General features: G+C 64.7%; 5 protein-coding genes across 36 annotated transcripts; 2 read left to right on the top strand and 3 right to left on the bottom strand.

Moving 5' to 3' along the window:
• The first annotated feature begins 544 nt into the window (after positions 1–544).
• On the top strand, positions 545–11,841 carry CIAO3 (cytosolic iron-sulfur assembly component 3). 3 transcript variants are annotated; one of them, XM_034951592.3, is made up of 11 exons: positions 545–695; positions 1,871–1,966; positions 4,265–4,408; positions 5,199–5,331; positions 6,729–6,863; positions 7,272–7,390; positions 8,192–8,321; positions 9,246–9,318; positions 9,904–10,041; positions 10,483–10,763; positions 10,951–11,841. In XM_034951592.3, exons 1-11 carry the CDS (start codon positions 630–632, stop codon positions 11,187–11,189), a joined length of 1,554 nt encoding a protein of 517 aa, XP_034807483.3. In that variant the 5' UTR covers positions 545–629; the 3' UTR covers positions 11,190–11,841. The 3 variants fall into 3 exon arrangements, with proteins under 3 accessions (XP_034807483.3, XP_003808866.3, XP_034807484.3); XM_003808818.5 differs by having other exon boundaries at positions 546–695; positions 10,606–10,763; XM_034951593.3 differs by lacking the exons at positions 545–695; positions 1,871–1,966 and adding an exon at positions 1,984–2,252.
• A 49-nt stretch (positions 11,842–11,890) lies between these two features.
• On the bottom strand, positions 11,891–14,607 carry HAGHL (hydroxyacylglutathione hydrolase like). 11 transcript variants are annotated; one of them, XM_063597935.1, is made up of 9 exons: positions 14,470–14,603; positions 13,996–14,125; positions 13,581–13,645; positions 13,373–13,490; positions 13,182–13,290; positions 13,002–13,102; positions 12,711–12,812; positions 12,518–12,597; positions 11,891–12,318 (listed from the first exon to the last, which is right to left on the bottom strand). In XM_063597935.1, the coding sequence occupies exons 2-9, from the start codon at positions 14,098–14,100 to the stop codon at positions 12,150–12,152; spliced, it is 849 nt and encodes a 282-aa protein (XP_063454005.1). In that variant the 5' UTR covers positions 14,101–14,125; positions 14,470–14,603; the 3' UTR covers positions 11,891–12,149. The 11 variants fall into 11 exon arrangements, with proteins under 11 accessions (XP_063454005.1, XP_057156109.2, XP_063454006.1 ...); XM_057300126.2 differs by having other exon boundaries at positions 13,996–14,198; positions 14,470–14,599; XM_063597936.1 differs by having other exon boundaries at positions 12,738–12,812; positions 13,996–14,198; positions 14,470–14,599.
• On the top strand, positions 14,578–19,037 carry CCDC78 (coiled-coil domain containing 78). Of its 17 annotated transcripts, none has more exons than XM_034951587.4 (14): positions 14,855–15,319; positions 15,542–15,661; positions 15,747–15,833; positions 16,047–16,214; positions 16,334–16,390; positions 16,482–16,549; positions 16,638–16,716; positions 16,821–16,946; positions 17,118–17,305; positions 17,422–17,521; positions 17,691–17,770; positions 18,467–18,533; positions 18,610–18,706; positions 18,839–19,037. In XM_034951587.4, the coding sequence occupies exons 1-14, from the start codon at positions 15,260–15,262 to the stop codon at positions 18,856–18,858; spliced, it is 1,317 nt and encodes a 438-aa protein (XP_034807478.3). In that variant the 5' UTR covers positions 14,855–15,259; the 3' UTR covers positions 18,859–19,037. The 17 variants fall into 17 exon arrangements, with proteins under 17 accessions (XP_063454003.1, XP_034807478.3, XP_034807477.1 ...); XM_034951586.3 differs by having other exon boundaries at positions 18,606–18,706; XM_063597933.1 differs by lacking the exon at positions 14,855–15,319 and adding an exon at positions 14,578–14,839 and having other exon boundaries at positions 15,747–16,214; positions 18,606–18,706.
• Positions 19,038–20,554, bottom strand: ANTKMT (adenine nucleotide translocase lysine methyltransferase). Of its 2 annotated transcripts, XM_034951603.3 has the most exons (5): positions 20,192–20,554; positions 19,926–20,030; positions 19,687–19,827; positions 19,494–19,544; positions 19,038–19,319 (listed from the first exon to the last, which is right to left on the bottom strand). In XM_034951603.3, exons 1-5 carry the CDS (start codon positions 20,351–20,353, stop codon positions 19,071–19,073), a joined length of 708 nt encoding a protein of 235 aa, XP_034807494.2. In that variant the 5' UTR covers positions 20,354–20,554; the 3' UTR covers positions 19,038–19,070. The 2 variants fall into 2 exon arrangements, with proteins under 2 accessions (XP_034807494.2, XP_034807495.2); XM_034951604.3 differs by lacking the exon at positions 19,494–19,544.
• Positions 20,555–21,974: 1,420 nt separating this feature from the next.
• On the bottom strand, positions 21,975–26,976 carry METRN (meteorin, glial cell differentiation regulator). 3 transcript variants are annotated; one of them, XM_034951519.4, is made up of 4 exons: positions 26,257–26,533; positions 25,662–26,062; positions 24,654–24,713; positions 21,975–24,575 (listed from the first exon to the last, which is right to left on the bottom strand). In XM_034951519.4, the coding sequence occupies exons 1-4, from the start codon at positions 26,358–26,360 to the stop codon at positions 24,259–24,261; spliced, it is 882 nt and encodes a 293-aa protein (XP_034807410.1). In that variant the 5' UTR covers positions 26,361–26,533; the 3' UTR covers positions 21,975–24,258. The 3 variants fall into 3 exon arrangements, 2 of the variants coding, with proteins under 2 accessions (XP_034807410.1, XP_034807409.1); XM_034951518.3 differs by having other exon boundaries at positions 25,662–26,086; positions 26,257–26,513; XR_010110356.1 differs by lacking the exon at positions 21,975–24,575 and having other exon boundaries at positions 24,688–24,713; positions 25,662–25,770; positions 26,257–26,976.
• Between the last annotated feature and the right edge of the window lie 849 nt (positions 26,977–27,825).

The following is a 27,825-nucleotide window of genomic DNA, read 5'->3' as shown; positions in this document are numbered from 1 at the left end:
GGACGACAGAGCGAGACTCTGTCTCAAAAAAAGAAAAAAACGAAAAGCGAGTCGGCCCACAGGGTCCTGTTTCAGGGTCTCCCAGAGGCATGGACTTTTCCAGACTGGTCTCCAAGATAACAGAAAAAGGGGCTGGAGGCCCTGGGAGCGGCTCCCCAGGAAGGGGAGACCTGGTGCCCATCCCTGCTTTCTTCCCTGCCTGAATTCCCCAACACGAGCTGAGCGCCTCCTGTGTGCCAGGCGCGTTCCGGGTTCTTGGGTTGCATCCGGGAGCACCTGGTCCGCAGGTACGCAGAGGATGAGGAAATGGACGGAGCCAGATCCCCTCCGCTTCCTTGTGAAGGCGGAGAGACTCCGGGGCCGGAGCTGCGGCGCTGGCCCGACCGACCCCTGCACCCCCTGCACCCCAACCCGGGGCCTGGGGCGCGCGGGAGGCGGACGAAGCGGTAGGTCCCGGGTTCCCGCGAGGTGGGCGGGGAGCCGCCGCGCCGGGGCTCGTCAGCAGAGGGTGCCGGCCCCTGGACGAGGTGCGCATGCGTCCTGGGGGCGCTTTCCGGCAGCGTGGCGGAACCAGCCACTTCGTTTCGCGCCGTTTAGCGACACCTGCGCGCGGCGGCAGTGCGGCCGTCATGGCGTCGCCCTTCAGCGGGGCGCTGCAGCTGACGGACCTGGATGACTTCATCGGGCCGTCTCAGGTGGGCCGGCCTGGGCGGGCGGGGGCGAGGCTGCGCTCGGTGCCCTGTCGCGCGGAGGGAAATTGCTCTGCGCCCCACTTCCTCCCCTGAGGAATGAGATCCGAATCCCGGGAGCCCGGTCTGGGCCGTCAGGGACTCTATCGACCCGGGCGCGGGGCCTCAGAAACTGAGGCCCGCTTCTTACCAACAAGGAAACTGAGGCCAGGGAGGGCGGCGCCCCCCAACCCGCTCCTGTGCCCCATGGTGTCCGGGCGGGCTGCGTGGGAGGGTCCAGTGGTCGCGGGCTCGCGCCGGCCTGCCCAACCCAGAGGAGGCAGCAGAGGCGGCTCCCACACATCCCTAACCCTAACCCGACCCCTGGGTCGCAGCTGGAGGGCGGCGGGGCCCGGGCCGGGGCCTCTTCCCCTGCGCAGGACGCCTTGTCAGGCTTCAGGACCCCCAAGCCACAGCCTTTGCATCTGCATAAACGGGTGCGGTGGGGACCCCACCTCAGTTGAGGGCAGTGCGGGCGGCCCGCTAGACGCCCCGCAGTGGCTCCTCAGTAGAGGTGTCCTTAACGTCGCCCTGGTGGGCCGGACAGCTACCCTTGAACGCGGGAGGCTGCAGGCGCCCTTTTCTGGGTGCACCTGCCTGTCCATGGCCAACAGCCCCGCGGGGCCAGAGCTGAGCAGGGCGAGAGGCGGGCTGCTGGGAGCGCTTCCGGCAGGGATGAGCTGGGAGGCGGCTTTCTGGGCTGCCAGGGTTCTCAAGGAGAAGAGAGAGAAATCCACTTGTTTGCCGGGCACTGAGCAGGAGGTGGTCTCCAAACAGATCCAAGCACACGTCCTCTCGATGGGCAGTGCAACTCTGGTCTCTGTGGTGGTCACGCCCCCTGTTCACGTGAAGGGTGAAGGTCAGTGTTGGTGGTGTCTCCGCAGGTGGGTAGTTTGCAGGCGCTGTTAGCACTGGCCTTCCTGCACACTGGGAACTTCAGTGCCGCAGGATGTTGGGAACCCGATCCCTGGGTGAGAGCAGTGGGGCAGGAAGAAGACGGTGGGACCAGCCTCAGTCCCTGAGTGCATGGCTCCTGGCAGAGCCTTCAGGCCGTGCGGCTGGGCAGCCATCCTTGAGGCCTGGCCTCCCAGGGAACCTCCGCCCACTCACAGGGGCTGACTTGGGGTCTCTTCCTGCTCTAGGAGTGCATCAAGCCTGTCAAAGTGGAAAAAAGGGCGGGAAGTGGCGTGGCCAAGATTCGCATTGAAGATGACGGGAGCTACTTCCAAATTAACCAAGTAAGGCACAGGAGGCTGCTCCACTATCTCTCCTGCCCGGCTGATCCGAAACACTTTTCTCTGCTTCCTCCCGTCACAGAGCTGTGACCCTGAGACGCTCCAGGTCTCACCAGTCCTTTCCCACTGGTCGAATTCACCTGCCATCTGGGAGGCCGGGGGTCAGGATGCCTGGGGCAGGTGAATGAGCAGCACCCAGGCCAAACAGCTTGATCTGCTCAGCAGAGGGGCTATTTGCAGAGATGGTGGATCCTGTCTGCGTCCACCTGTTCCCCCTAGTTCTAACCATGTAAGATTTTCTAATTCAGACCCCTCGTTCTTTTTTTTGTTTGTTTGTTTGTTTGATACAGAGTCTCCCTCTATGGCCCAGGCTGGAGTGCAGTGGCATGATCTCGGCTCACTGCAAGCTCTGCCTCCCGGGTTCACACCATTCTCCTGCCTCAGCCTCCCGAGTAGCTGGGACTACAGGCGGCCACCACCACGCCCAGCTAATGTTTTTTGTATTTTAAGTAGAGACGGGGTTTCACCGTGTTAGCCAGGATGGTCTCGATCTCCTGACCTCGTGATCCACCCGCCTCGGCCTCCCAAAGTGCTGGGATGACAGGCGTGAGCCACCGCGCCCGGCCCAGACCCCTCATTCTTAAAGAATAACACTTCCTCTCTAAGTGATAAGATCCTGATGAAACTGTTAAAATTCAGGCTGGGCGCGGTGGCTCACGCTTGTAATCCCAGCACTTTGGGAGGCCGGATCACCTGAGGTCAGGAGTTCGAGACCAGCCTGGCCAACCCCCATCTCTACTAAAAATACAAAAATTAGTTGGGTGTCGTGGCGCATGCCTGTAATCCCAGCTACTCAAGAGGGTGAGGCAGGAGAATCACTTGAACCTGGGAGGTAGGGACTGCAGTGAATCGAGATTGCTTCACTGCACTCCAGCCTGAGAGACAGAGACTCCATCTCAAAAAAATAAAGAAACTGGGCCTGGCATGGTGGCTCAGGCCTGTAATCCCAGCACTTTGGGAGGCCGAGGCGGGTGGATCACAAGGTCAGGAGATCGAGACCATCCTGGCTAACACGGTGAAACCCCGTCTCTACTAAAAATACAAAACAAAAATTAGCCGGGCGTGGTGGCGGGTGCCTGTAGTCCCAGCTACTGGGAAGCTGAGGCAGGAGAATGGCGTGAGCCTGGGAGGCGGAGTTTGCAGTAAGCCTAGATCGTGCCACTGCATTCTAGCCTGGGTGACAGAGCGAGACTCCATCTCAAAAAAAAAAAAAAAAGAAAAGAAACTATTAAAATTCACCTGTCTGCCATTTGGACTCTAAAAAACGTCTGCCTGATCTCATGAACCACTGCACCAAGAGACGATTTCCAGCCCAGCACTGGGGGCCCAGCCCACAAACGAAGGGAACCCCTGGAAGGTGCTGGGGTGCTGGTAGGCGCAGCTGTCGGCGCAGTGGCAGTTGGTTTGGAGGAGCCTGTCAGCCTCTGCCCAGCACCCTGTGGCAGGCAAGGCTTTGTGCCTTGGGGCAGAACCAACGTAGGAATACAAGGCGAGCTCAGATTGTGATACACAGGCCTAGCAGAGAGCTGGGCTGCGAGGGGTTCCCACCCAGTTCCCACCCAGTCGCCTTGCTCCTCTGGCTGTATTCCGGGCCACTGCAGCACCCCTGGCCCTGCTCAAACCATTCCTGCCTTTGCAGGAGAAGTTGGGGGAGCTCGAACTGGGTGCGTTTTGCATGTAAGAAAAGTTGCTGAGGCATGTCCCGGAGGCCCCCGACTGGAACACCTTGTTCCTGCATCTGTTTGGCGAGTCTGAGGGTTGTTTCTGCCCCGCCCACCGGAGGCCAGGCTCCCAGGCTTCCTCCCTCTGCTCTCCTCTTCCTGTGCCTTCGTCCTTTCCTCCTTTGTCCTCAGCTTTCCCGCCTCCTCCTTTCAGAGCCCACCTTCGGCATTTTCCTGCCCTACAGCCCCGTGAGTGTGCACCGGGGCCAGCACCCCGTCCAGGGCCCCATGGGTGAGTGGGGTGGCTGCTGCTTTGCTGAGATACCGGTGGCAAGCCTTAGCCCTGTGATTCGGATGCACTAACCAAGTGGTACCAAGAAGCAGACTTGACGGCATTATGAAACTGTAGAGCGTGCGTGTGCATTTTTGTAATACATACCTAATTTTTAAAAATTCAGCGGCACACAAGCCCAGCCAGCAGCCATGTTGGTTGTCGGTTATGAGCTGGACTCCACTATCCTCTGTCTCCATGTCCTCGTGCAGAGGGGGCCCCTGTGCACCGGGTTCTTCTCCCTTGTAGGACGGCGGGACCCGGAGGCTGGAGAAGGCCAAGGTCTCGCTAAACGACTGCCTGGCGTGCAGCGGCTGCATCACCTCCGCAGAGACCGTGCTTATCACCCAGCAGAGCCACGAGGAGCTGAAGAAGGTTCTAGATGCTAACAAGGTAAGTGGTGGTCGGCCTGGGGACTCTGCTTTAACCTGAAATCCATCCCAGCAGCCGACAACGCGTTTTGCCAAGGGCAGCTCGTGTGGTGCCGCCGTCCTTCATGCGGGTGGCGCCTGCCTTTTTGAGGCTTGGAATCTTGGTGATTTGTCAGTGGGCTCCAGTGGTCAATGTGTCAGGCCCCGAACTTCAGGTTCTAAATATACATCAAATGACACCCCTACTGGGCGCGGGGGCTCACGCCTGTCATCCCAGCACTTTGGGAGGCTGAGCCGGGTGGATCACCTGAGGTCAGGAGTTGTTCCTTTCACCGGCCTGACCAACATGGTGAAACCCCGTCTCTACTAAAAATACAAGAATTAGCCAGGTGTGGTGGCACATGCCTGTAATCCCAGCTACTAGAGAGGCTGAGGCAGGAGAATCACTTGAACCCAGGAGACAGAGGTTGCAGTGAGCCGAGATCGCGCCATTACACACCAGCCTGGTGATAGAGTGAGACTCCATCAAAAAAAAACGATACCCTTGGCCAGGCACGGTGGTTCACGCCTGTAATCCCATCTACCCAGGAGGCTGAACCTGGGAGGCGGAGGTTGCATGCAGTGAGCTCTGATCGCACCACTGCACTCCAGCCCGGGCAACAGAGTGAGACTCTGTGTTAAAAAAAAAAGAAGACTCTTGATGGAGCTGGCCTGCCCTCTCCACAGCTGACAGCATCTCACCGTGCGGCTCTGGCCACCAGGAATCAGCATAAGGCCGGCAGAGTAAGCAGCATCTTCCCCTTGCTTTGCAGATGGCGGCACCCAGTCAGCAGAGGCTGGTTGTAGTTTCGGTCTCACCACAGTCTAGAGCATCGCTAGCTGCACGGTTTCAGCTGAATCCTACAGACACTGCCAGGAAATTAACCTCATTCTTTAAAAAAATAGGTAGGCTTTGAACCTGGGGTAACACTGCCGCTCCAAATCAAGGGGGCGTCTGAGTAAGCCCAGGCCCCTCGCGCCTCTGAGTCACTGACACGCCACCCAGCCCTGAACTTCAGCGCTACAGAAACTTTATTCCCTCTGTGACCTCAGCCTGAAGTTTTGATTTGACATTTGAGAGCAGTGCCTTCTCACAGAACACGTCTGCATTCTGACTGTGCACTTTCTCTAAGCTGGGGCTGACCAACTCCTTGTACTTTTTAGCTGACAATATTAAGGCACTCTCTCCAGGGCTCTGTTGGGTTCAGCCAAGGTCAGCTTCTGCTGACTTTGGTTATGTGCCTGGAGCTGGGCTTGGGGAGGATCTGGGTGTCTTGAGAGCCCCCAGCTAACTAGGCTCCAGTGCCTGGTGTCTCACTGGGAATGAAGGGGCTGGACCTCATGGTTACTGTGTGCCTTTCACAGGTAACCACCATGTCCAGTCCCTTCATTCCCAGTGAGGCAGGCCTGTGCGCCTTGTAACCAGCAGACTGCCTGTCATCCAGCTGTGTCCCGGGTCCCTCACACTGGAAACCTGGTGACACTGGCAGGTGCCCCATGGCTCCTGTCTGACCCACGTCCAGTTGGTGCCTGAGCAGTGCTTTGGCACTGGGAGCCTGACCTAGTGTCCCAGGGAAAACCTGGCCTGGGGCAGCCCATGGTTCTGCAGATGGAAGGTGTGGATTTCGTCCCCACCGGAATAGGAAGCAAGTTCAAAGATTTTTACTTAGAGATGACGATGACGGGCAAGTGGGGCACAGCGAGTCCTCCGACCACGGGTTACGCGAGGGAGGAATGACAAGTCAGGCAGAGAGAGAGGGACCCACACGCGGGTGCCTCTGCTGGGTCCAGGGCACGATCAGGCAGGTTTACTGAGCAGTCCTAATGGCTGGGCTTGGAGCTGGCTGGCGTGTTCCAGGAGTCCTGCTGTGTGTGAGGGGTGGCCACTATGGCAGGTCTGCACACTCAGTGTCCGAGGGGCCAGTCCAGCAGGCCGTGTCCAGCTGTGCCCTAGGGAGGGTCACCGGGAGCAGTGCACGTGGCAATTCCCTGGACCAGCCGCGCTGAAGAGCTGGGAGGGTGGAGGACTGAGCTGCTGGGTGGCTGCCCTGCCTCGGGTGGGAAAGCAAGGCCTGCGTTCACAGGGGATGCCGAGGCAACGTGGCTTTAGGAGGTCCCCACGGTGGGGCCGGGGCTTTGGCGCAACGTGGCTTTAGGAGGTCCCCACGGTGGGGCCGGGGCTTTGGCACGGCAAGCAGGTGCGACACACGTGTCCTGGCAGCACCATGGTGGTCCACACACCGGCGTGTGCTCGCGTGGGCGTCCCGCATGGGGTTAACCAGGCACCCACCTGCACCTTCCAGGGGTGCACTTCGTCTTCGACACCGCCTTCTCAAGGCACTTCAGCCTCCTGGAGAGCCAGCGAGAGTTTGTGCGGCGATTCCGAGGACAGGCCGACTGCAGACAGGCGCTGCCCCTGCTGGCCTCCGCCTGCCCAGGTGTGCTCATGGTGCGGGTGGTGGGAGAGTCAAGTTCAAGTGCAGTTGAAACGTGAGGTGATATGGACACGAATGACAAGGCGGGGGCATGGGGGGTGGAGACGCAAGCCGGTTTTGCGGGACGGGTTGGAAATGTCGGCACAAATGGCCTTTTCTGGAGAAGAGGCTGCCCTCCCGTGGGAGCCACGCGCAGTCACCTCAGGTCCCTAGGCGGTGTCGCCTGCACGCCGAGCTCCGCGTGGTGGTGGGGAGAACAGGAGTGAGCACTCTTTAATGTCATCATGATCTCCTGTATGAGCGGGCCCGCCCCCAGAATGTCGTGCTGCTGCCTGTGGGTGCGGGGGCCGCCGTGCGCCCCCGCCAGCCCCGTGTGCCCCCGCCAGCCCCGTGTGCCCCCTGTCACCTCAGGCTGGATCTGCTATGCCGAGAAGACCCACGGCAGTTTCATCCTCCCCCACATCAGCACCGCCCGGTCCCCGCAGCAGGTCATGGGCTCCCTGGTCAAGGACTTCTTCGCCCAGCAGCAGGTAACGGCGTTGGGCCAGCCCCAGACTCGGGCTGGGGAGCGGCCAGAAGTGACTACGCTGGCCTCTTGCCATGAGGCTGCAGGAAACAGAGTCCTCGCCGTGGTGTGCGGCCTTCCCGAGTACACCTCCACCCTTGTTCCCTCCTGGTTCAGGCCCCTCCTCTTCTGCAGCAGAGGGCTTCGTTCTGATCCAGAGGTGCTCACTGCTCACCCAGAGGCAGCCAGGCCTGAGGCTGAGGGAGCAGGAGGCCCTGGGCAGTCCGGGCCTGGAGCCCACCCCTCCGGCCACCAGGTCCACGAGGATGCCCAGCATGACCCCCACCTGAGGCCCAGCGGGATAGAAGCCTGACGACACTCAGCCAGCAGGGGGCGGGAGAGGGCGAGGGCGGCCCCGGTGGTGCCTGGGCCTCGAGCGCCCATGTCCCCTGCGGCACCTCTTGCCTGACTGCACGCGGATTTTCACCCGGGGCTGGAGCTGGTTGGTTCCCCCGTGATATCCGTTTCCCCGGCTGGTGTGCAGTGAGAGGGTCCGAGCCGTGGGAAGGCCACTTCTCCTCCGCTGGACTTGGCTGTTAGGGAGCGCAGGCAGGCTGGGAACGGGTCAGTGTCATTTTCTGTCACAGCCAGGGCCCGTCCTGTCCAGGGACACATCCGCAGAGCCGGCAGGAGGCTTGCTGGGAAATGGAGTGAGGCTCACTGTCCCTCGGGGTCCGGCCTGGCTGCAGGATGGCTGAGTTCCAGGTCACGTCTCAGCCACCTTACTGCTGGGATTGGGGAGACAAGTGTTTGTTTCTCCTTGTAGCACTTGACCCCCGACAAGATCTACCACGTCACGGTGATGCCCTGCTATGACAAAAAGCTGGAAGCCTCCAGACCCGACTTTTTCAACCAGGAGCACCAGACACGGGATGTGGACTGTGTCCTCACAACAGGTGCGGTCACGCCGTGTGGCCCTGAGCCCTCAAGCCTCCTGGTCTGCTTCCTGAGCCCTGGGCACAGGTGGCGACTGCCCGGGATCCTGCCTGCGGGGGCCCTGGCTGGAGTGTGGGGGCTCGCGTGCGTGCACGTACCTTCGTCTCTCCCCTTGGAGCCAGGTGGGCCCATTTGCAGCTGGCCTGTCTTGGGGACCTGCAGCCAGGTGGCGCTCAGTAATACCTCCTTGTTGGCTCTGAAATGAGTCTTTGGAGGTGGGCAGAGATTCTCGAATGCAGCCTCTTCAGCTCCCATGAGTCACCCCATTCCTGAGTCGAGCAGCCCCACAGTCTCCCAAATGTGGGGCAGAAAAGCAAACTGTGGCTGGGCATGGTGGCTCACGCCTGTAATCCCAGCACTTTGGGAGGCAGAGGTGGGTGGATCACGAGGTCAGGAGTTCAAGACCAGCCTGGCCGAGATGATGAAACCCCATGTCTACTAAAAATACGAAAATTAGCCGGGAGTAGTGGTGGTGCTCCTGTAATCCCAGCTACTCGGGAGGCTGAGGCAGGAGAGTCACTTGATCCCGGGGGGCAGAGGTCGTAGTGAGCCGAGATCGTACCATTGCACTCCAGCCTGGGCGGCAGAGTGAGACTCCGTCTCAAAAAAAAAAGAAAAGCAGATTGCCTAAGAGGATGGACAGATGGACACTGGGTGAGCAGAGTGGCCTGGCCGCTGGCACACCTCCCTGGGCAGGACCAGGCAGCCTCCAGAGGGGCTTCAGGAGTGACCGGGCCTGGCCTCCCCACCACAGGCTAGGGTGGACATTTGGGGCCTTCTGGGGCCAAAGTGCAGACTGCTGGGGATGCAGGTGGCTTGGATGTTCTCTGACTTTGTTGCTGGGATCTCTGCTAAAGAGTGTCTGCGCTGTGGCTTCTTTGCAGGAGAAGTTTTCAGGTTGCTGGAGGAAGAGGGCGTCTCCCTCCCCGACCTGGAACCAGCCCCTCTGGACAGCCTGTACGTATGTCTGCCACCAAGAACTGTTATTTTAGCTTCTAATGCTGCCTCTGAGGATAGCATCCCCCTGCTCCCCGCAGCCCATCTTGGCGTCCACAGAAGTGGCTGAATAGCCAGGCGCAGTAGCTCACGCCTGTCACCCCAGCACTTTGGGAGGCCAAGGTGGGCAGATCACCTGAGGTCAGGAGTTCGAGACCAGCTCGGCCAACATGGTGAACCCTCATCTCTACTAAAAATGCAAAATTTAGCCAGGCATGGTGGTAATCCATGCCAGGCCCTGTAATCCCAGCTACTTGGGAGGTTGAGGCATGAGAATTGCTTGAACCCAGGAGGCGGAGCTTGCAGTGAGCCGAGATCACGCCACTGCACTCCAGCCTGGGCGACAGAGCAAGACTCCGTCTCAAAAAAAAAAAAAGAAGTGGCTGGGCTCCTGTGATGGCTGGTGACACAGGAGCTGTTCCTCTGTGTCTGTGACTTGTCTCCCACTTGGAAATGCAAACACTCATGTGTGAGGGACAGAGGCCCTGCTCGGGAGGTTGGCAGGCAGCAGCCCCAGCTGTGCTGAGGCCCCTCCCTCCTTGCCAGGTGCAGCGGTGCCTCTGCAGAGGAGCCCAGCAGCCATCGGGGAGGGGGCTCGGGGGGCTACCTGGAGCACGTGTTCCGGCACGCGGCCCGAGAGCTCTTTGGAATCCATGTGGCTGAGGTTACCTACAAACCCCTGAGGTCAGTGGGATGGGCCAGATTTCTGGGCAGAGCGGCCACACAGCCCCCAGCCTTCCTCGGGCTGCTGCCTCCCCTGGGGTCCTCCCACAGAGGTGGGCTGGGTGGAGGGCGGCCTGCAGGGTTTGGAGGGGACCCTGGGGCCAGGCAGGGCCCTCCTGGCGGGCTCAGGGTGTGAAGGCACCTAAGCACTCCAGGCCTCAGTCGGCCCATTGTGGGGGATGGTGACCCTGAGCCCGAGAGGCCAGCATGGGCAAAGGTGATGGGTGCCTGGCGCAGGCACGCGACCACATCCCAGGAGGGAGGGCCAGGGCCTCACAGACATCCCTGGGGAGGGAGGCCTGTTTCACAGACAGCCCGAGGCTGGAGGTGAGGTCCCCTGCTGGACTCGAGGAAGTGAGCCTTCCACCCTCTCTCTCCGTTCTTGTCCTTCCCTCTGCCCAGGAGAGTGGGAGAGAGCCCTGGGAGCTGCCCGGTCATCCCCTGGAGCCCAGCAGGCCTCCCCTTCCAGACAGGCAGGAGCCTGGTGGGTGTGCCATGTAGACAAACCCCGCCTGTGCCCCCCAGGAACAAAGACTTCCAGGAGGTGACACTGGAGAAGGAGGGCCAGGTGCTGCTGCACTTCGCAATGGCGTACGGCTTCCGCAACATCCAGAACCTGGTGCAGAGGCTCAAACGAGGGCGCTGCCCCTACCACTACGTGGAGGTCATGGCCTGCCCCTCAGGTAGCTCCTGCAAGGGACAGGACACGAGGACCCCTTCTGGGAGCAGAGCTGTGGGCCACCATCCACCAGGCTGGGAGTGGGAGGAAGTGGGGCACAGAGGGGGCCCGGTCACCTCCCTGCTCCCTAGTGGTCAGGAAGCTTGGCTGGGGCGCAGGCTGTGACCCCTGTCCCGTCTGCTCTCCCATAGGCTGCCTGAACGGCGGGGGCCAGCTCCAGGCCCCAGACAGGCCCAGCAGAGAGCTCCTCCAGCACGTGGAGAGACTGTACGGCATGGTCCGGGCTGAGGCGCCCGAGGACGCGCCTGGGGTTCGGGAGCTGTACACACACTGGCTGCAGGGCACGGACTCGGAGTGTGCAGGTCGCTTGCTGCATACGCAGTACCACGCCGTGGAGAAGGCCAGCACTGGCCTGGGCATCCGGTGGTAGGGGCTGCAGGACCAGGACTCCCAGGAGGCCGTGTCCATGTGTGACAGCAGAACCACATGCCCCAAGACCCCAGGGCTCCCCCCAAAATTCTGAGTGAGCTGCAGGGTGTGCTGGGACCCGAGTAGGAGCTAGGACTGGCCAGGACCCGCAGCCGCCTCGTCACCTCCAGTTGGGTGCCTCTGGGTTCCCACTGGCTCTGCCCAGGTGGGGTGGGGTGGCCCAGGCAGCAGAAGGTTCCCTGAGGTCCCAGAGCCTGTTCCGTTGGCCCTGGGCCGAGGCCCACAGGTGCTGCCCTTGCTGTTGCTGGTCGGGCACCCAAGTGCGTGAGGGGCTTCAGCCTGTCCCGGGGTTGCCTGAGGCAGAGCAAGACGGGTTCTCACCCCTGACTTCTGGAGGCTTCCCTTGAAGCTCTGTGCAAAAGGTGGGAGACAGAGCTGGACCTGCAGGGGTGGTCCCGCCACAACCCTGCGTGTGGACCCTGGCAGGAGGGGGTGCCAGGCCCCTGGAAAGCAGGGGTTACCGTTACGAGGCTGTGGTCCGGGGCAAGCCAAGTACAAAGCAGCAGCCATCGCTGGCTGCATCATCCCCCAGCCAGGTCCCCACCAGGCCTGTCTCCCAGCGTTTGTCTAATAAATGCACCCCTCCTAAAACACGCCTACGAAAACAGCTCCTTTCCTGGCACATCTGCCAACACTGAGAACGGCCTTTCAAAGCTTTATTCATAGTTCGGAGGCCCCGTGTGCCCCACTTCCCAGACACCCAGGTCTCGGCGCCCACACAGGCCCCACTGAGTGATCCTGTGTGTCCACCCGGGAAGCACCAGCTTGCCCACCCTCCGAGGCTGGGCAGATGGCTGGCCAGGGCCTCGAAGAAGGTTCCAGAGGTGGCCCTCATGTGGGTCCAGCTGGCCGAGGTCACGAGGAGGGACGCAGGCCCCAGCCCTGTGAGGGTCTGGGTGGCTCACTCGTGTGGGGTTGCACTCAGGAGCCCCCACTGCAGCGCAAGGAGGGCCCGCGCCTGTGGCTGCCGCGGCTCGCCCGCCTGTTCGAAGCGCGCCCGCTCCTTGCAGAGCGCCTCCAGGACGTCGGCGGGGACCGCCTTGCCCGTGAACTTGCGCACCGGCTCCTCTCTGCAGGGAGGGGTGCAGTGAGGCGCAGGGCCCACTGCCCACGCGGGAGCATGGCGCCGAGGGGTGGGCGGGCAGGCAGGCACTTAATGAGCAGCCTCCCCCAAGCCAGAGATGCTCACTCAGCCCAACACGCAGTCCCCAGATGCCTTCCTAAGGGTCCACGTAACGGTGGAGGCCCCGGGACAACAGCCATACTCACGCCACCCGCAGGAAGGGGTTGTAGAGGCGCTCCTCGCCCAGAGTCGACGGCACTGTGGGCACGTCATCCTCATCCCTCTTCTGGAGTGACCACAGGCCCCGGTCACCATTAGGCCTTGTCTGAGAGGCCCCCCACCTCCGAAGCCTGTTCCCTCCCCCCCAACCCTCTTGCCGCGGCGGGAAAGGGGCCGTGCCTTAGCCCAGGACAGCTTGGCTCTCACGTGGTCGTTGCAGGGCTCCACTTTCTGGGCAAACTCCAGGTTGCTGAGCGTGTGCTCGTGGCCGCAGAACACCTTCTGGAGGAAGAGCGCTCGGTGAGCGCGCACGCGGCCAGGAAGCGGGGAAAGTGCTTGCGCCGGGGGCCTGGCCTCCCCTGCCCGGTCTGCCCTCAGGTGGGCATTCACTCTGCACCCCTAGCACAGTGAGGGTGCGGAGCGTGGGGGCTGTGCCCACGGGAGAAGAGGGGAGGGCCCAGGTCCGCTCACCGTCTCGGGGGGCAGGGTACCCAGCTCGGCCAGGCTCTGGTACATCTGCTGGGCGCTGCCCTCCAGGCACGAGCCGCAGCCGGCCACCGACAGCGCGTCGCCTGGCGGGGGAGGGCGGGTCAGAGCAGATGGGGCGGGGCCGGCGGGAGGCGGGGTGGGCGCGCTCCGCGCTGCGGGTACCCGAGAACAGGGCGGGTGGGTCCGGGCAATCGTCCTCCCACAGGAAGTAGCTCATGTGGCCGGCGGTGTGGCCGGGCGTCAGGAGGCAACGCACGTGGATGGCCCCGAACTGCGGCGGAGGAGCAGGCGGACCTGTGAGGGCGGGTGGACCCGGGGCGCCCTCCCCGCCCCTCCCGGGAGCGCGCGCTCACCCGCAGCTCCTCGCCGTGCGCCAGCCTGCGCGTCAGCGAGAAGATGCGCTCGTCCGCGCCCAGCACCGCCAGCCCGGGACGCAGCCGCGCCAGCTCCGGGTTTCCCCGCGCGTGGTCCCTGCGGGCGGGCGGGCGGGCGGGGGCCGGGTTAGGTCGGGTTGGGACAAGGCGGCGTCCTCGTGCCTCCCCGCGCCCCGCCGGCGCTCACCAGTGATGGTGGGTGGTCAGCACAGCGGTCAGAGACACCCCCTCCCGGCCCACGATCTCCAGCAGCTGAAAGGGACGGGAGTGACGATAACACAGACGGTCCCGGTGGCCCACTCCCTCCATATCGGGATCCGCCGCGCTCACTGCCCCAGGCCGGCCAGAGCCCCGGTTAGCGCCGGGGAGCGGGGACCCAGCGGGCGGTGACTGAGCCCAGCGCGTGCAGGGACCGCCAGGCAGCAGCGAAAGGGCGGAGGCCAGAGGCGCCGTAACTTCAGGGAGCCCCAAGATAAACAAGGAACCCCAGCCGCCAATGACTTCCGGAGAGCAGAGCACGTGGGGGATCGCTCCTGCCAGGGGGGTCGGGGAGGCTCTCGGGGGACACGGCCGGGTCCCTGCGGCCCGCGGCCTGCCCTCACCCTCTTGGGCACAGCCACGTCCACGGCCACCGCCTCGCGCGTGAGCTCCTCGATGACCAGGTACATGTAGTTGTCCTCGAGCACGGGGATGACCTTGACCTTCATGGTCACGGAGCTCGGCCACCGGTGCCTGCTCCAAAACAGGCCCCCCAGCCCACGGTGCCCCTTCAGGGCGGGGCCCGCTGTCCACACCCTAGGAAGGGCTGTGCGAAGCGGGCTCGGTCAACACGCTGGGGGCCAAAAGAGAAGCCCGGCTCCCCAGGAACTCCCCGGCACTCGCGTGGAATTCCACGCACCGGGCTCCAGCAGGAGCGGAACCCGGCCGGTCCCCAACCAGCCCCGGCTCCGCCCCCAGTCTGAGCCCCAGTCCCCAAAGGCCACGCCTTCCTCCCAGGCCCCGCCCCTCGGCCCCCCGCCCTGCCGCCGCAAGACCCCTGACCCGGGACAGCCGCGTTCCCCCGCCGCCCGCCTCACCGGCACGGCTGCGCTGAGGGCCCGAAGGACAGACAGACGGAGGCGGGGCCTCGGCCGCCGGTCACGGGGTCCGGACTGAGCGCTGCGCTGGGCTCGGGAGCCGCCAACCGCCCCCCTCCGCGGACGCGCCCCGCCCCCGCCCCCGCCCCCGCCCCCGCCCCCTCCCGGCCGGGATCCTGCGCGCGATGAGACCACAAGGCCCGCCGGCGGTGCGCGTGCCCGGTGGGGCGCCACGCGCACGCTCCGACCCCGCCGCGCCCGGCGCTGGCACCTCCTCCAGGAAGCCCTCCCGACGCCCCGGCTGAGCCAGTCGTTTCCGAGTTCTCCGGCCCCTGATGGGGACGTCTGCGCCCCTCTTCTCAGGCCAGAGGTGCAGAGATATACCTCCCCGTCCCGGGGCTCAGCCAGCACTGCTAGGTACACAGAAGGTGTCCAGCGAGTGTAGCTCAGGGCATCCTGCGGGCGGGCTGCCGCTCCGTTCCGCGTGCTCGTCCGCTGCGCCCAGGCTGGGCGCTTTCACGCACCTGGTTCCATCTGCACAGGGTATGTGCAGGGGGCGCTGGGCCGCATTCCCCAGATGGGGAAACGGAGGCATGGAGAGAGGAAGAGCTATCCTCCCTCCTCAGCAACCACCGGTCTGGCCGGCCCCTGTGGGCGGTGCCCTGGGAGTCACCTGGGACCAACAGAGGCCTTGGCAACGCACGTAGCAGTGCCAGTGGCAGCAGCAGCCATGGGGAAGCCGGGCGTGGAGGCAGCACCGGGCTCGGAGCTGGCCAGGGTTCCCTAGCCTATGGAGCACGCAGCCACCACAGGCCCCAGGCCTGGACCTCCCTCTCGGCGGGTGGAGAATGTGAGTCCTCTGGGACTCGCCGCTCCTGCCATGGGGTTGAAGTCTGCCCGTTCCCCCAAAGGCCAGGAGGGTGCACGTTCCTGCACCCTGGGTCTAATTTCAGCCAGGAGAGGGACTTTTGCAGCTCAGCCAGGCAGGGAGGCGGGACTGGCGACTGCATGGGAGTGGGGCCGCAGCCCAGCCTGGGACCCACCTGGGGAATGGGTGGCGGTACCTCCCCAGGTTGTGCTACGAGCCAAGGACTGGCTGCCAGGAGCTCCTGGGGGCACCGCAGTGTGGGCCACCAGCTTGGAAGCAGAGGTCCCACCAGATCTAGCGCTCAATAAGGAGCAGCAGCTGCAGGTGGGTGTGGGGCCCCAGGGTGCTCGTGAGGAGGGAGGGTGCCAGCAGGGCCCACAGACGCCACTTCTCACCTGGCCACCCACAGATCTCCAAGGAGCTGGTCGACATTCAGATCACAACCCACCACCTACATGAGCAGCACGAGGCTGAAATCTTCCAGCTGAAGAGTGAGGTGAGCAGCCGTGAGAACCAGCCTCAGTGCACGGGGGACGGGGGGTGCAGGCCCAGGACAAGTGCCCTGCATGGGCATGCACACGCACGTGGCATCTGTGGGTCTCGGCCTGCCTCTGAGTGCTGCGCGCCCCTGAGCGTGCGCCGGGTGAATGTTCACCTACCCCAGGTGGCCCGCGGGCAGGTGCACCTGCTCATGCCAGTTGTCCCACAGATCCTTCGGCTGGAGAGCCGGGTACTGGAGCTGGAGCTGCGAGGAGATGGCACCAGCCAGGGCTGTGCAGTCCCAGTGGAGTCTGACCCCAGGCACCCCCGGGCAGCAGCCCAAGAGCTCAGACACAAAGCCCAGGTGCCTGGACACTCTGATGACCACAGATTCCAGGTTACCATGAGCACATGGAGAGCCTGGCTGGGAAAGGCCAGAGGGAAGCCTCAGCAGGGGCCTCAGTGAAACTGGGGCTCACCCACCCCTTAGCTTTCCCTGCCCTCCCTTCCATTCAGGTGCAGCCCAAGAACACCATGAATCCCGAGAATGAGCAGCACAGGCTGGGGAGCGGCGTGAGTGTGCAGCCACCTAGCTCAGGGGAGAGGGCAGCACCAGAGACCCCAAGCCTAGGGTCTCATCCAGCCAGCCCTGTGTGCCCCACAGCTGCAGGGGGAAGTGAAGCGGGTGCTGGAGCGTCAGGAGGCCTGGCAGCAGGCACTGGTGACGCGTGTGTGAGTGGCCATCTCACCTGGGGCTCCATCCTGGAGCAGAGAGAACCCCTGATCGTGGGCCTGCTGAGCCTCACCCCCGTGTCTTCAGGGCAACCCTGGGCCGGCAGCTGCAGGGAGCCCGAGAGGAGGCCAGGGCAGCCGGGCAGCGACTGGCCACACAGGCTGTGGTGAGGCTCTGCCCTGACTGCTTGGAGACCTGGAGGGTGGGGGCCCCAGAAGCTCAGCCGGGGTCCACTCTCAGGGCACAGGTGGAGGGCTGCTTCCACCCCAGGTGCTGTGCAGCTGCCAAGGCCAGCTCCGTCAGGCAGAGGCCGAAAATGCCCGGCTGCAGCTGCAGCTCAAGAAACTGAAGGATGAGTACGTCCTACGGCTGCAGCACTGCGCCCGGCAGGCAGTGGTGAGCCCTGCAGGAGCACCCTGAGGCCTAGGGAGCCCAAGCCTGGCCTGGGTGTGCTGGATAGCTTCAGGGAGACCCCAGGGCCCCGGCACTGCTCAGCCTGCTGGGGTGGGGGGATGGTTGGAAAAGATGGGGGGTGGGCCCCATGCGGACCCAGCCCGCCGCCTCCAGGAGCACGCAGATGGTGCAGGCCAAGCGCCAGCCACCACGGCCCTCCGGACATTCCTGGAGGCGACTCTGGAGGACATCCGGGCAGCACACCGCAGCCGTGAGCAGCAGCTGGCCCGGGCTGCCCGCAGCTACCACAAGAGGCTGGTGGATCTGAGCCGCAGGCATGAGGAGCTGCTGGTTGCCTACAGGTGGGCCCCGCTGGGATGGGAGGTGTCAGGCATCTGTGGGTCTCTAAGCCTCTGTGCCTCAAAGGCTTGGTGTGCAGCAGGAGTGGCCCCAGACAGACACTAGCCTACCCTGACAGGGCACCTGGGAACCCCCAAGCTATTTTTGACATAGCCAGCTTGGACCTGGAACCATTGCCCGTGCCCCTGGTCACTGACTTCAGCCACCGGGAGGACCAGGTGAGGCTAGAGATCCCCAGAAGCTCCAGGCCCGGGTGCCCCCCACCCACCCACTGCCCCACACTGGCCCCAGGCCTCATCTTGGGCTCAACAGAGACCTCAGCCCCGGGCCTCTGAGGGGCTTGCCTTGTTCAGCCAACTGAAACGTCCCCACCACAAACCTCTGTAGCACGGCGGGCCTGGGGCACTGCTCTCATCCCCAAAAAAGAGACCCGGTGGAGCCTCCCACGGGGGAACGTCAGAGCCACAGTGAGTGCCCTCATGGGTGTGGGAGAGGCCTGTGGGGGATGGGCAGAGAGCACAACGCCTGCACCCTGGGGCCCCCAGTTGCTCCACCAAGCCCCCGCCAGACAGGGTCTGGTCACAGCAATGCACTCAGTGGCACATCCCCACCCTGGGGTCCCTCCGTGGGTCCCGGGGACACTGATAATCACAGGAAAGAGAAGAGGGGCTGCTGCAGGTGGAGCTGGCTTTGAACATGGAGGATCAGGGAGAGCACACCTGAGGGAGGTTTCCGCTGAGACCTGGAGGACGCGAGGGGTGGGAGCAGGGCGCCTGGTGACCGGGCCAGCCCTTGCCTCTGGGCCTCCATGTTCCCAGCTGTACAATGGGCAGGGCTCCCCAAGGACCATTTCCTGGGGTTTAGGGCACACCCGTGTGGGGGTGGCATCCCTGTTGATGCTGGAGTCACTGTCTGGGCTGGCCTTGTGGTTTAGCCCTCCCCGATCAGCCAGCAGACCCCCTGGGCCCCGGCTGTCCCCATACACGGATGGCTCCAAGGCCTGCGGGGGGGGCGCCACAGGAGCACAGGGGGGCCCATGCCTCCCTCACTCACTCCCAGGTGTCCCCTCCCGGCTTTGGGAACCTGACTCAGCACGGTCACGTCTGTCCCTGTGTCACCATGGCAGCTCTCAAAACCACTCCTCCTTTCCTCTCCCCTCACAGGGGCCTGGACGCTGCATCCTGGGCCCAGATCCACCAGAAGCTCCGGGACTTCTCCCGCAGCACCCAGGTAGGAGGCAAGGGCTGGCCCAGGCCCCTCCTCACGCCATGCCCCAGCTCATGGCTTACATCCCCATGCCAGGCAGAGCTGGAACGGGAGCGGGCACAGCTGCTGGTCCGGGCCACAATGGCTGAAGAGCAACTTTCTGAGCTACAGGAGTACGTGGACCAACACCTGGGCAGGTGGGCAGAGGGAGCTGGGTGTGACCCCAGGGCCCTGGTCTGGTCGGAATGAAGGATGATGGCTGCCTCAGGCGCTAGAGGCAGACCTGTCCACAGCTGGGCAGGTCACTTAAGCATGGTTCCTCTGAGCAGGTACAAGCATGAAATCCTGAGGCTGAGGAAGCTGGCAGGTGCAGGGGACCCCTGGAAAGTGGGGGCTGTGCCTCCAGCCAAGCCCCAGCATCCAAGGACCGGCAGCCACTAGGCCGTCTCCCAAGGAGCAGAGCAGAGCAGAGCCCGTCAGCCAGCACAGAACCCTCCCACCCAGCCCCCCATAAAACATGAGTCAGGATAGAACCCACAGAGTCTTTATCGTGTCTAATACTCAGCTGGCCTGAGAAACAAGGCCCCCCGGGATGGGGGCAGAACTAGGTCCGGGGGCAGCCTGGATGGGTATCCGCGAGGAGAAGGCCTCCCCAGCCTGCCCACCCTCAGGAACATCATAAGCCCATACTCGGTCCAGGCCCTCGCCAACCACGGCCACAGGCTGCCAGGTGGGGAGTGGGAAGCGCCCAGACACCACGCGGGCCCCGGCAGGCAGCTCTGTCCGCAGCTTGTCCTCCAGCAGCGGGAGCTGAGGAAGAGAACAGCAGAGTAGAGGGGGCGGGGGCGGGGCCGGTAGAAAACAGCCGCGCTCACCCCGCTAGCCCCAAGCCTAGCACCCACCAGGCAGGCCCAGGCCTCAGAGCAGCAAACACCCTGGGGTGTGGCTGGGGCTTCCCAGCGGGGCTGGCAACCCCGGACCTACCACGCTAGGGGCCAGGAACACAGACACGTTGTGGCAGTCCCTCAGGCTCACCTGCCGGAAGAGAAGTCGCCCCAGCCGGGGAGAGGCCTGGTGGGCACCGGGTCATCGCAGCTTCCGAGTCCCAGCCCCCAGCCCTCGCAGGTGTCAGCCGCACCTTGGGCTGTCAGCGGGTGGCCAGGGATCCCCAGGTTACCTTCCAGAGATCCTTGCGGCGATAGCAGACGCTGCCCGCACAGCCGGCCCTCCAGGCGTGCAGCCGCGCCAGTGCCACCAGCCAGGGGTTCAGCTCGTAGCCCACGGCCGGGCGGAGGCCGCACCTGTGGGCCGCCAGCACCTGTGGGCACCGAGAGTGTGGGAACCAGGATGTGGGCAGGGGCGCCCGCCGGCAGGTGGGCGGTGTGGGGCGGCGAAGACCCAGACGCAGGCACTTACGATCCTGCCGTCGCCAGAGCCCAGATCCACCGTTTTTCCGGGGCGTCCTCGCAGCAGCGACAACACGTGCTCCACCTGCCGCGCGCTCGCGCCGACGTAGGGCACCTGGACCGGGTGGCGGCGAGAGTCCACTGGCCGCTCCCGCCCCGCCCGCAGCCCGGCCCGAACTACCACACGGGGGGGCGGAGCTCACCCCGGCCACGCCCAGACCTTGAGACCCTGAGCGGCAGCCGAGCTCCCCTGCCCGGCCTGGCCCCGCCCCGCACCTGCAGCCGCAGCGGCACGCGCCGGAAGCCGGGCTGGAGCAGCAGCGCCCACACCGCGTAGGCTGCCAAGCCCGAGCCGGCCGCCGCCTGCAGCAGCTCCAGCGCGCCCAGCCGCCGCTCGCGCAGCTCCGTCAGCGCCTCGGCCGGGTCGTCCTGCTCCATGGCTGCGGGACGCGCGGCTCGTCCGCCCAAGGTCCTTCCCGGCTCGGGTCCGCGGCCCTCGCAGCCTGGCCTGGGGCTGGCGGTGTGCCCGGCGGTGTGCCCTCTGCCTCCTGCCGGGAGCCGCCGCGCGACACCGGAAGCGGCCGGCAGAGCCTGCGCGGTGGGTCCGTTGCGCTGTGCGCTCCGCCCAGCCCGGCTGCCCTCCCGCGGGTTCCGGCGAGCTGCAGCCTCGGGGGCTCTGCCCCGCTGCGTCCGGCTCCAAGCCTGCGAGGGTCGGCTCCGTTGGTCCGCTCTGCGGACCGCTGTTTGCGGCCTGTGCTGGCTGCTGGCGACCCGCGGAAGGGGACAGGCAGGCCCTGCCCTGGGGGAGCGCACGTGCCGGCGGGAGTCGGGATACACCCGGCGATCTCACGGGCTAGAGCCCCAGGGAAACGGGGCTGCGCGTCTTTGTCGTGGAATGAAGGGAAGTCTGCCTTGGAGAGGGGCGGTCCTGGCCCCAGAACCAGCCGGGGGCTCGCGTGGGGCGGCTGGAGCCCAGGGAGCCGGTGGGAAAGCGGCTCCCCGGGATGAGACAGCGTCCAGGCGCCAGCACCCCCATGACTCTGCCTCGGGGAGGCTGCTGGGGGCGCTCCGCTGACCCGGACACCCAGTGCCAGCCAGACCCCGGGAGGACATCCTTCCATTTCCCTCCTACAGCCTGAGCGATGAGCCCCAGTGGGCGGTGAAGGGATGGGGGGCTGGGGTCTGAGGGAGAAGGGCATGGAGGAGGGGCTGACACGGAGGAGAGCTTGAACAGGCCCAAGAAGACAGATGCTGGCTCTCAGGCGAGTGTGGTGGGAGGAAAGCCGGATGTCACAGGCGGGGGCCTCTGGCGCCTGCCAGCTACAGGGAAGGCAGACAGCCCCGGGAGTGGGGAGATCACCTTCCTTCTCCAGAAAACAACACACAAAAAGACTGAGTTCCTGGAGGTGACCTTGTGAAGCTGGGGGTGGGAAGCGCAAGTGGAAGAGCCGAGCTCTGGGTCAGGCAGCTGGGCCACGACCTCCACACCCAGGGTAGGGCTGGACACCCATGAATGTCGGGGGTTGTCTGTGCGTGCCCTGGCCTAGCTCCTCCTTAGCCATCCGTGGCTGGGGTCTGGAGCCCCTGCAGGGACAGAGACTGCTTCCAGACATGGGTATGCCCCAGACCACAGCCCCCAGCTCCCAAGTGCAGAGTCTCACAGGCCTGCCCACGTTGGCCCCAGCCCCACCCAGCTCAGCATGTCCTGTCTCCTGGGGGCCTGGAACGGCCCTCCCAGGAAAGGAAGGGTGTATGTACACTGAGCTCTAGGGGGAGCTGACAGCGCCCATTCCTGTCCTGCTGCCTGCATTATTCCCTGCACCTAGAGCAGTTACCTAGGAGGCTTACTGGATGAATGCACCTAATTGGACTCTAGCGTGCACTCTCCACTCTTTTTTTTTTTTTTTTTTTTTGAGACTGAGTCTCGCTCTTTCGCCCAGGTTGGAGTGCAGTGGCGCAGTCTTGGCTCACTGCAACCTCTGCCTTCCAGGTTCAAGTGATTCCTCTGCCTCAGCCTTTTGAGTAGCTGGGATTACAGATGCATGCCACCACGTCTGGCTAATTTTTTGTGTTTTATTAGAGACGGTTTCACCATGTTGGCCAGGATGGTCTCCATCTCCTGACCTCATGATCTGCTTGCCTCGGCCTCCCAAAGTGTTGGGATTACAGGCGTGAGCCACTGCGCCCAACCTCCCCACTCCTCTCCCGTCCACACCAGGCACTCTGCTTCTTGGCCTTTGGGCACTCTGCAGCCACCTGTACCTGTGTGAACTGGCACTTGCCTGGCGGTGTCTGTGATCCACAGGCCCCAGGCTCCTGTAGCTCCTGCCCACCTGCTCACCCACACCGTCTCCCTATCTCCCATGCCACTTTGGCCACCTGTCCCCAGGGCAGGCATGAAGCCCCTGGTCTAATGCTCCAAGACCCATTTGGGCACCGTGGTGCTCCTATGGCCCTGTGTCTCATGAGAAGACAGCTGGTTGCAAAGCCAGGGCTTTCTCTGGGAGGGTCTGTAGGTGCAAGGCTCAGGCACTTCCTGAGACAGGTGGGTAGAAGCCAGGGTTCGGCCAGGGCCCAGCCCAGGGTGTTTGTGAACAGGTGGACTTGGGTGTGGCTGAAAAGGAGAGGTTGTAGGAAGCTGGCCAGAGAATCAGGGCAAGTGCCAAAGGTAAGGGGGTTGCTCGGCCCACGGGAAAGCCTCTCCAAGACAGGAGTGGAGGAGGCGGTGCAGGCGGGCACACGGGCTACCTCCTTTTCTAGTATTTGCAGAAGTGTTTGGGCTGGGGGCAGATGGATGTAAGGCTATGGGCCCCAGGGAGTGGTCAGGGCTGAAGATGAAAAAGTGGAGGTTGTCCAAGGGTTATTGGAGGCTGCCCCAGAGGAGCGGTCCTGTGCCTGAGCCCTCAGCATGCCACAGTTGGGAGAGGAGAGAAGCAGCAAGGAACCTGAGGAGGGGCAGAAGGTGGGAGAACCCCCACAGTGCATGACACCCAGTGGCTGCGCTCCTCACCCATCCTCATCAGCCCTGCGGCAGGCAGGTGATCTGTGTGAAAGGGTAAGTCCCTTGCATGTGCAGCTTTCAGACAAGCTGCCCTGTGGAAGTCCCAGGGCGGCGCTGGAGGTGACCCCCACCCCAGGTGTCCACAGAGGGCATGGCACTCATCAGGCATCCGCATCCGCTAACCTAGAGAAAGGACTGTGTTTGTGGGCCCTGCACAGCCGTGTCCCTCACACAGCCTCAGTTTCCCCCTTTAAAGCTGGGGGCTTCATCTGCCTGGGCAGGGCCTCTGGCCTCCACCCCCACCCCGGCCCAGGCGAGAATGGAAAGCCATTTCTGGGGCTCAGCCCAGGGGTCCCTGGCCCTTGAGCCATGGCTGTCTCTTTCCCAGGATCTGAGGGGTTGGAGTGAGAGGAGGCAGCTCACACAGGGCCAGGTGTCCTGGAACACCCCCACCCAGGGGCTTTTAGCCTCGGGGCCTTGGGCTGTGGCTGTCCCAAACCTCACTGGCCCTTTATGCGGCTGAAAGGCCGAGGAGGAAGGCGGAGACAGTGACAATGGGGCCAGTGGCGGGAAACGGTCCTTAGAGACCCAATTGTGCACCCCGCCCGCCGGAAACAGGCAACAAGCAGGACCCTGCAGAGGGGACCCCACACCCTTCGGGCTCCTCGCCACGTCTGGATGCTCAGCACGTCGAAGGGGCCTGAGGACAGAGGGGCCCATTCTTCCCCAAGGGCGGGACGGGGCCAAGGATGACTCTGCGGGCTCACAGCGGCCATGGGGGAAGTCGGCACCCTGCCAGCCTGCAGCCCCTTCCCTCACAGGCCTGGCTCAGAGCCAGAGCGCTGTGCGCCCGCCTGTCCCCACCGTACCCGAGGGACCCTATGCCCCCTGCCCCTTTCCTCTCCTGCTGAGCCCCAGAAGCACCTGGCACGGGAGGCAAGTGGGAGCCAGCCAGGGAAGCAGGCAAGGGTGCGGGCAAGGACGGGGCTGGTGGGTGCAGCAGAGCAGAAGCTTGCATGAGTGCAGGTCCCCACGTGCCCCCCACCCAGCAGCGGCCCCTCCCCGGAATGTGGGTGTAGCTCCTCCTGACATCTGCTCTCCCTCTCAGTTGCCAAATGGTCTTGAACAAGATACCATTCCCCTGAGCCTCAGTCTCCCGCCAGGAGGCAGGAATTGGAGCCATCCTCACAGCTGCGAGGCAGGCCCAAGGCTGGGCTGGACACAGGAAACCAGGTCCACAGCAGCTTGTGTGAACAAAGTTCTTATTGATAGTCCCCATCACCTCCAAAGCAGTGGGCCCCCCACCCTCCCTCCTACCAGCCCCTCCCCAGCACCCAGCCCCTCAGTGCAGCGCCACCTCGCAGGGGTGGAGGTGGGCAGCACGGGCAGCCTCGTAGGCACGGCGGAACTCCTGGAATCGTGGGGCACAGCCCAGCCAGGCCTCCCCGAAGCGGCTCCAGCCCATGAAGAGGAAGGTGCCTGGGCCCGGGCGGACGCCACAGCGCAGTGGGGTACGAATGGAGGTCAGCCCCTGGTCCCCAGATCGCCCCGCCTGGAACAGCGGCGGTGTCTGGCGGAGGACACGGGCAGCCACCACGGTGATGACAGACTCCTGCAGCTCCACGTCATGGGCGACCCCATGGATGATCCCGTGAATTACTGTGGGGAGGCATGTGGCTGCGGTGGGCATTCAGGGGAAGGCAGGCTCCAGGCTCCCCCCATGGCGGGGACACTCACCGAAGTCGCTGGTGCATGCGGCCAGGAGCAGCTCAGCATCGCTGCAGGGCCTGCAGGCACCTGGCATGCAGAGGGAGTGGTGAGGAGAGGCCCTGCCCTCTCCCGGCAGCACCCCAGGCCCCGTCCCTTGTCCGCACAGGCGGCAGGAGGCAGTAGGCAAATGAGCAGAGCCCGCGCTCAGGGCCTGATGGCACCTGGGGGTCCCAGAGAGCTACACAGCAGGTGTGCACGCCCTCGGCGACACCTGTACTCAGGAAACACACTTGCAGGCGCGTACCTCCAAGGCAGGAATGCACACAGACATGGGCCTGGGGGCCATGCCTAGCGATCAGCTGTCCTGGGCCGCCCTCCTGCACTCCCATCTGACATATGCACCCCAGCATCTGGGACCCCTCTAGTTTCCCGGATCTGAGGTCTGAAGAGCAGCAGCCCAGCTAGGGTGATAGGAAGTGGGGGCAGAGGAAGGGTGGTCTGGGGTCCCTGGCCCAGGGCCAGGGGGCAGAATAGTGAGAGCCCATCCCTTTCAGGGTCAGGCGCCAAGCTCCAGGAGAGCCAAGCAAGAGCTGGGCCTGGTGCCCTGCAGGGAGGCGAGCGGCGTCTCCATGGTGACCGGGCTGCACACTGGACTTTTGTTAGTTGGGCTGGGGGAGGGGAGAGAGGTCACCGCTGGGCCAGGGAGCCCCGGACAGCTTTGGTCGGAGGCTTTGATTCTGCCCCCACTATCTCCTCCCCCAACCGTTCAGGGACCAGAGGCCCAGGATTGCTCGGCCCGGCCTCCCCTTCCCTCCACTCTGCCCCTGCCAGCTCTTTCCAGAGATGAATCGGGAAGGGAGGGCGGGGAGGCCATCCCTCCCCAGCAGTCCCAGGCTGTGTGGCCTGACAAGCCCATCCAACCCTTGTAGCTCACTTTTTCCCTCTGCAGTGGGGCCGACAAGGCACATTCCCGCCAAGCCCAGGCAGGGTAAGACTTCGGGACTCCCACCCTGTCCCACCCAGACCGCCACTCACCGTCTACGCCGAGACCGTGGGCCTGCGGGGGCAGCTCGGGGCGCCCGTCCTCGCGCAGCTCAAAGCGGAAGGCGGCCACGCGGCGGCTGATGTCCCGGTGCGGCGTGGCCTGCAGGAAGAGGGCCCGGCGCTCGCGGGGACCCCAGCGCACGCAGCGGCCCCCTGCCGGGCCCGGGCCCTCGGCCAGCAGCAGCTCCAGGGCGCCCCCTGCGCGCTCCGCGAAGACCTGGGCGCCCGCGAAGGGCCGCACCGGCCGCAGACAGGCGATGCCGGGCCGTGCTCTGGGATCGGGGCCGCCCAGGGTCAGGCGCAGCGCCCCAGCCGGGTACAGCCACTCAACCGCGCCCTCCGCACAGGCTAGTGCCAGCTGCCCCACGCTGCCGGGCTCCTGGGTGAGGCCGCTGGGGACAGGACGGGACGGGGCGCTGAGACGGGGGTGGGTCCCCGCCCGGCGCAGCCCCCGCTCCCTCCCGGGGCCGCCTCGCGGATGGGGAAACCGGCCCAGCGCTCTGCGCGCTCCGAGGGGCGCCTGGGGGGTCCTAGCCGCAGCGCACCCCGTCCTAAGTGCGGGGACAGCCCCCCGCCCGGGCCGTACCTGCCCCTCCAGCTGCAGCGCTCCTCGGAGTAGCCGGCGCGGGCGGCCGGGGCCAGGAGGCCGCAGCACAGCGCGCAGAGCAGCGCCGCGGCCGGGAACCCCATGGCACGGCGGGCGGCGTCCGGGGAGTCGGGGCTCTCACTACCGCTGCCTCGGCGGGGCGCGGGTCCGGGCGGCGGCGGGAGCAGCCGGGGGCGCCGGCCGCCCGGCCCCGGCGAAGCCCCCAAGCCCGCTGCCGCTCCGCCTGCCGCGCAGCCCCAGCGCCGGAGCCGCCTTGGAGCGGGTCGGGAAGGGGGCGGGGCCTGCGGCGTCTCGGCCAATCGCGGCGCGGCCCGGAACTTTCCGCCGATAGCAGGCGCGGGGCGGAGCGGGGGCGGGGCCGGAGCCCGGGCGCCGCCGGAGGACTATCCCACGGTCCAAGCGCCTCGGGGGTCGCGGGGGGGCCTCGGCGCGGAAGGGAGGCTCCTTGCCGGCCCCGCGCTGTGCGTCTCTCCTTCGCCGCGCCCTCACCCTGGCCTCGCCCCCCGCGCTGTCCCGATCGGAGTCCTGGAGCCTCTGATGGAGCCGAGGTTTTGATGTCCACTGGAACCTCGGGGTGGCCGTAGGGAAGGTGGCCCACCTGGTGGTTCCGCCTCGCGGGCGGCCGGGCCTGCCCCTTCCTAACACTGGGACCTGGGCCTGTTGGCCACATCCCTCCCAACCAGGTCCGGTCCTGCTGACCAGAGGCCGGTGGAGCCCCAGAGGAGAGGGGTCATGACTCCAGAGGCGGGGAAGGCCTGGCCTGGGGGCTGCGCCTTGGAGCGGGGCCAGGCCTCGGGTTTTGGCAAGGCCGTCTGCAGGAGGGGGTCCTGCTGAAGAGGGCGCAGCCCGCAGGTTTAGGCCCCTTTCCTCAGACCTAGCGGCACCCCATAGTTGCCAGATGACCGACCCCGGGCCAGACGGGGCTCCTGGAGGGGCGTGAATGGAGCAGCCACGGGCACCCCTGCAGGCCTGCAGCACATGGAGACACAGGAGCTGCGAGGACACCCCTGGGCCACAGGAGCAGCCCCCACCAAGATGAAATAAGCAGAAACAGGCGATTCGCAAACACACTGTAGCCTCAGGCTGGGGCAGTGTGGGATTCCCAGCATCCGGGACTGCTGAGTTGGCCTGATGGGAGGGAGTGGGCAGTGGCTGGCCAGGTGGACAGGAAGAGAATGGGGGAGAGCAGACAGCCTGGGTCAAGGGCCTGAGGAAGGAGCTCTTGGCAGCCCAGTGAAACCCCAGGACATGGGTGGTGGGTGGGGACGACAGGTCAGATCACAGAAGGCCTAAGGCACAAGCAAAGGGGTCCCACTACATAATGAACCCCTTACGGACGACAAAAGCTTTAGCCGGGGCCTGCAAGGACCAGCATAAACTGTGCAGCCTGAAGATGTGAACATTCCGTCCCCTGCCCCCAAACCTCCTGCCACCCGGCACTCGAAACTCATGGTGGACAGATGAGTTCACCAGTGGCAGTCGGACAGATGAGGCCAGATGGCCCAGTGGCAGTGGGAGGCTGGATCCCACTGACCAGGCCCTCCCTCA

The sequence above is a fragment of the Pan paniscus genome, chromosome 18 (assembly GCF_029289425.2).
Source record: "Pan paniscus chromosome 18, NHGRI_mPanPan1-v2.0_pri, whole genome shotgun sequence".
Taxonomy (NCBI): domain Eukaryota; kingdom Metazoa; phylum Chordata; class Mammalia; order Primates; family Hominidae; genus Pan; species Pan paniscus.
This window is presented reverse-complemented; position numbering and strand designations above follow the sequence as displayed.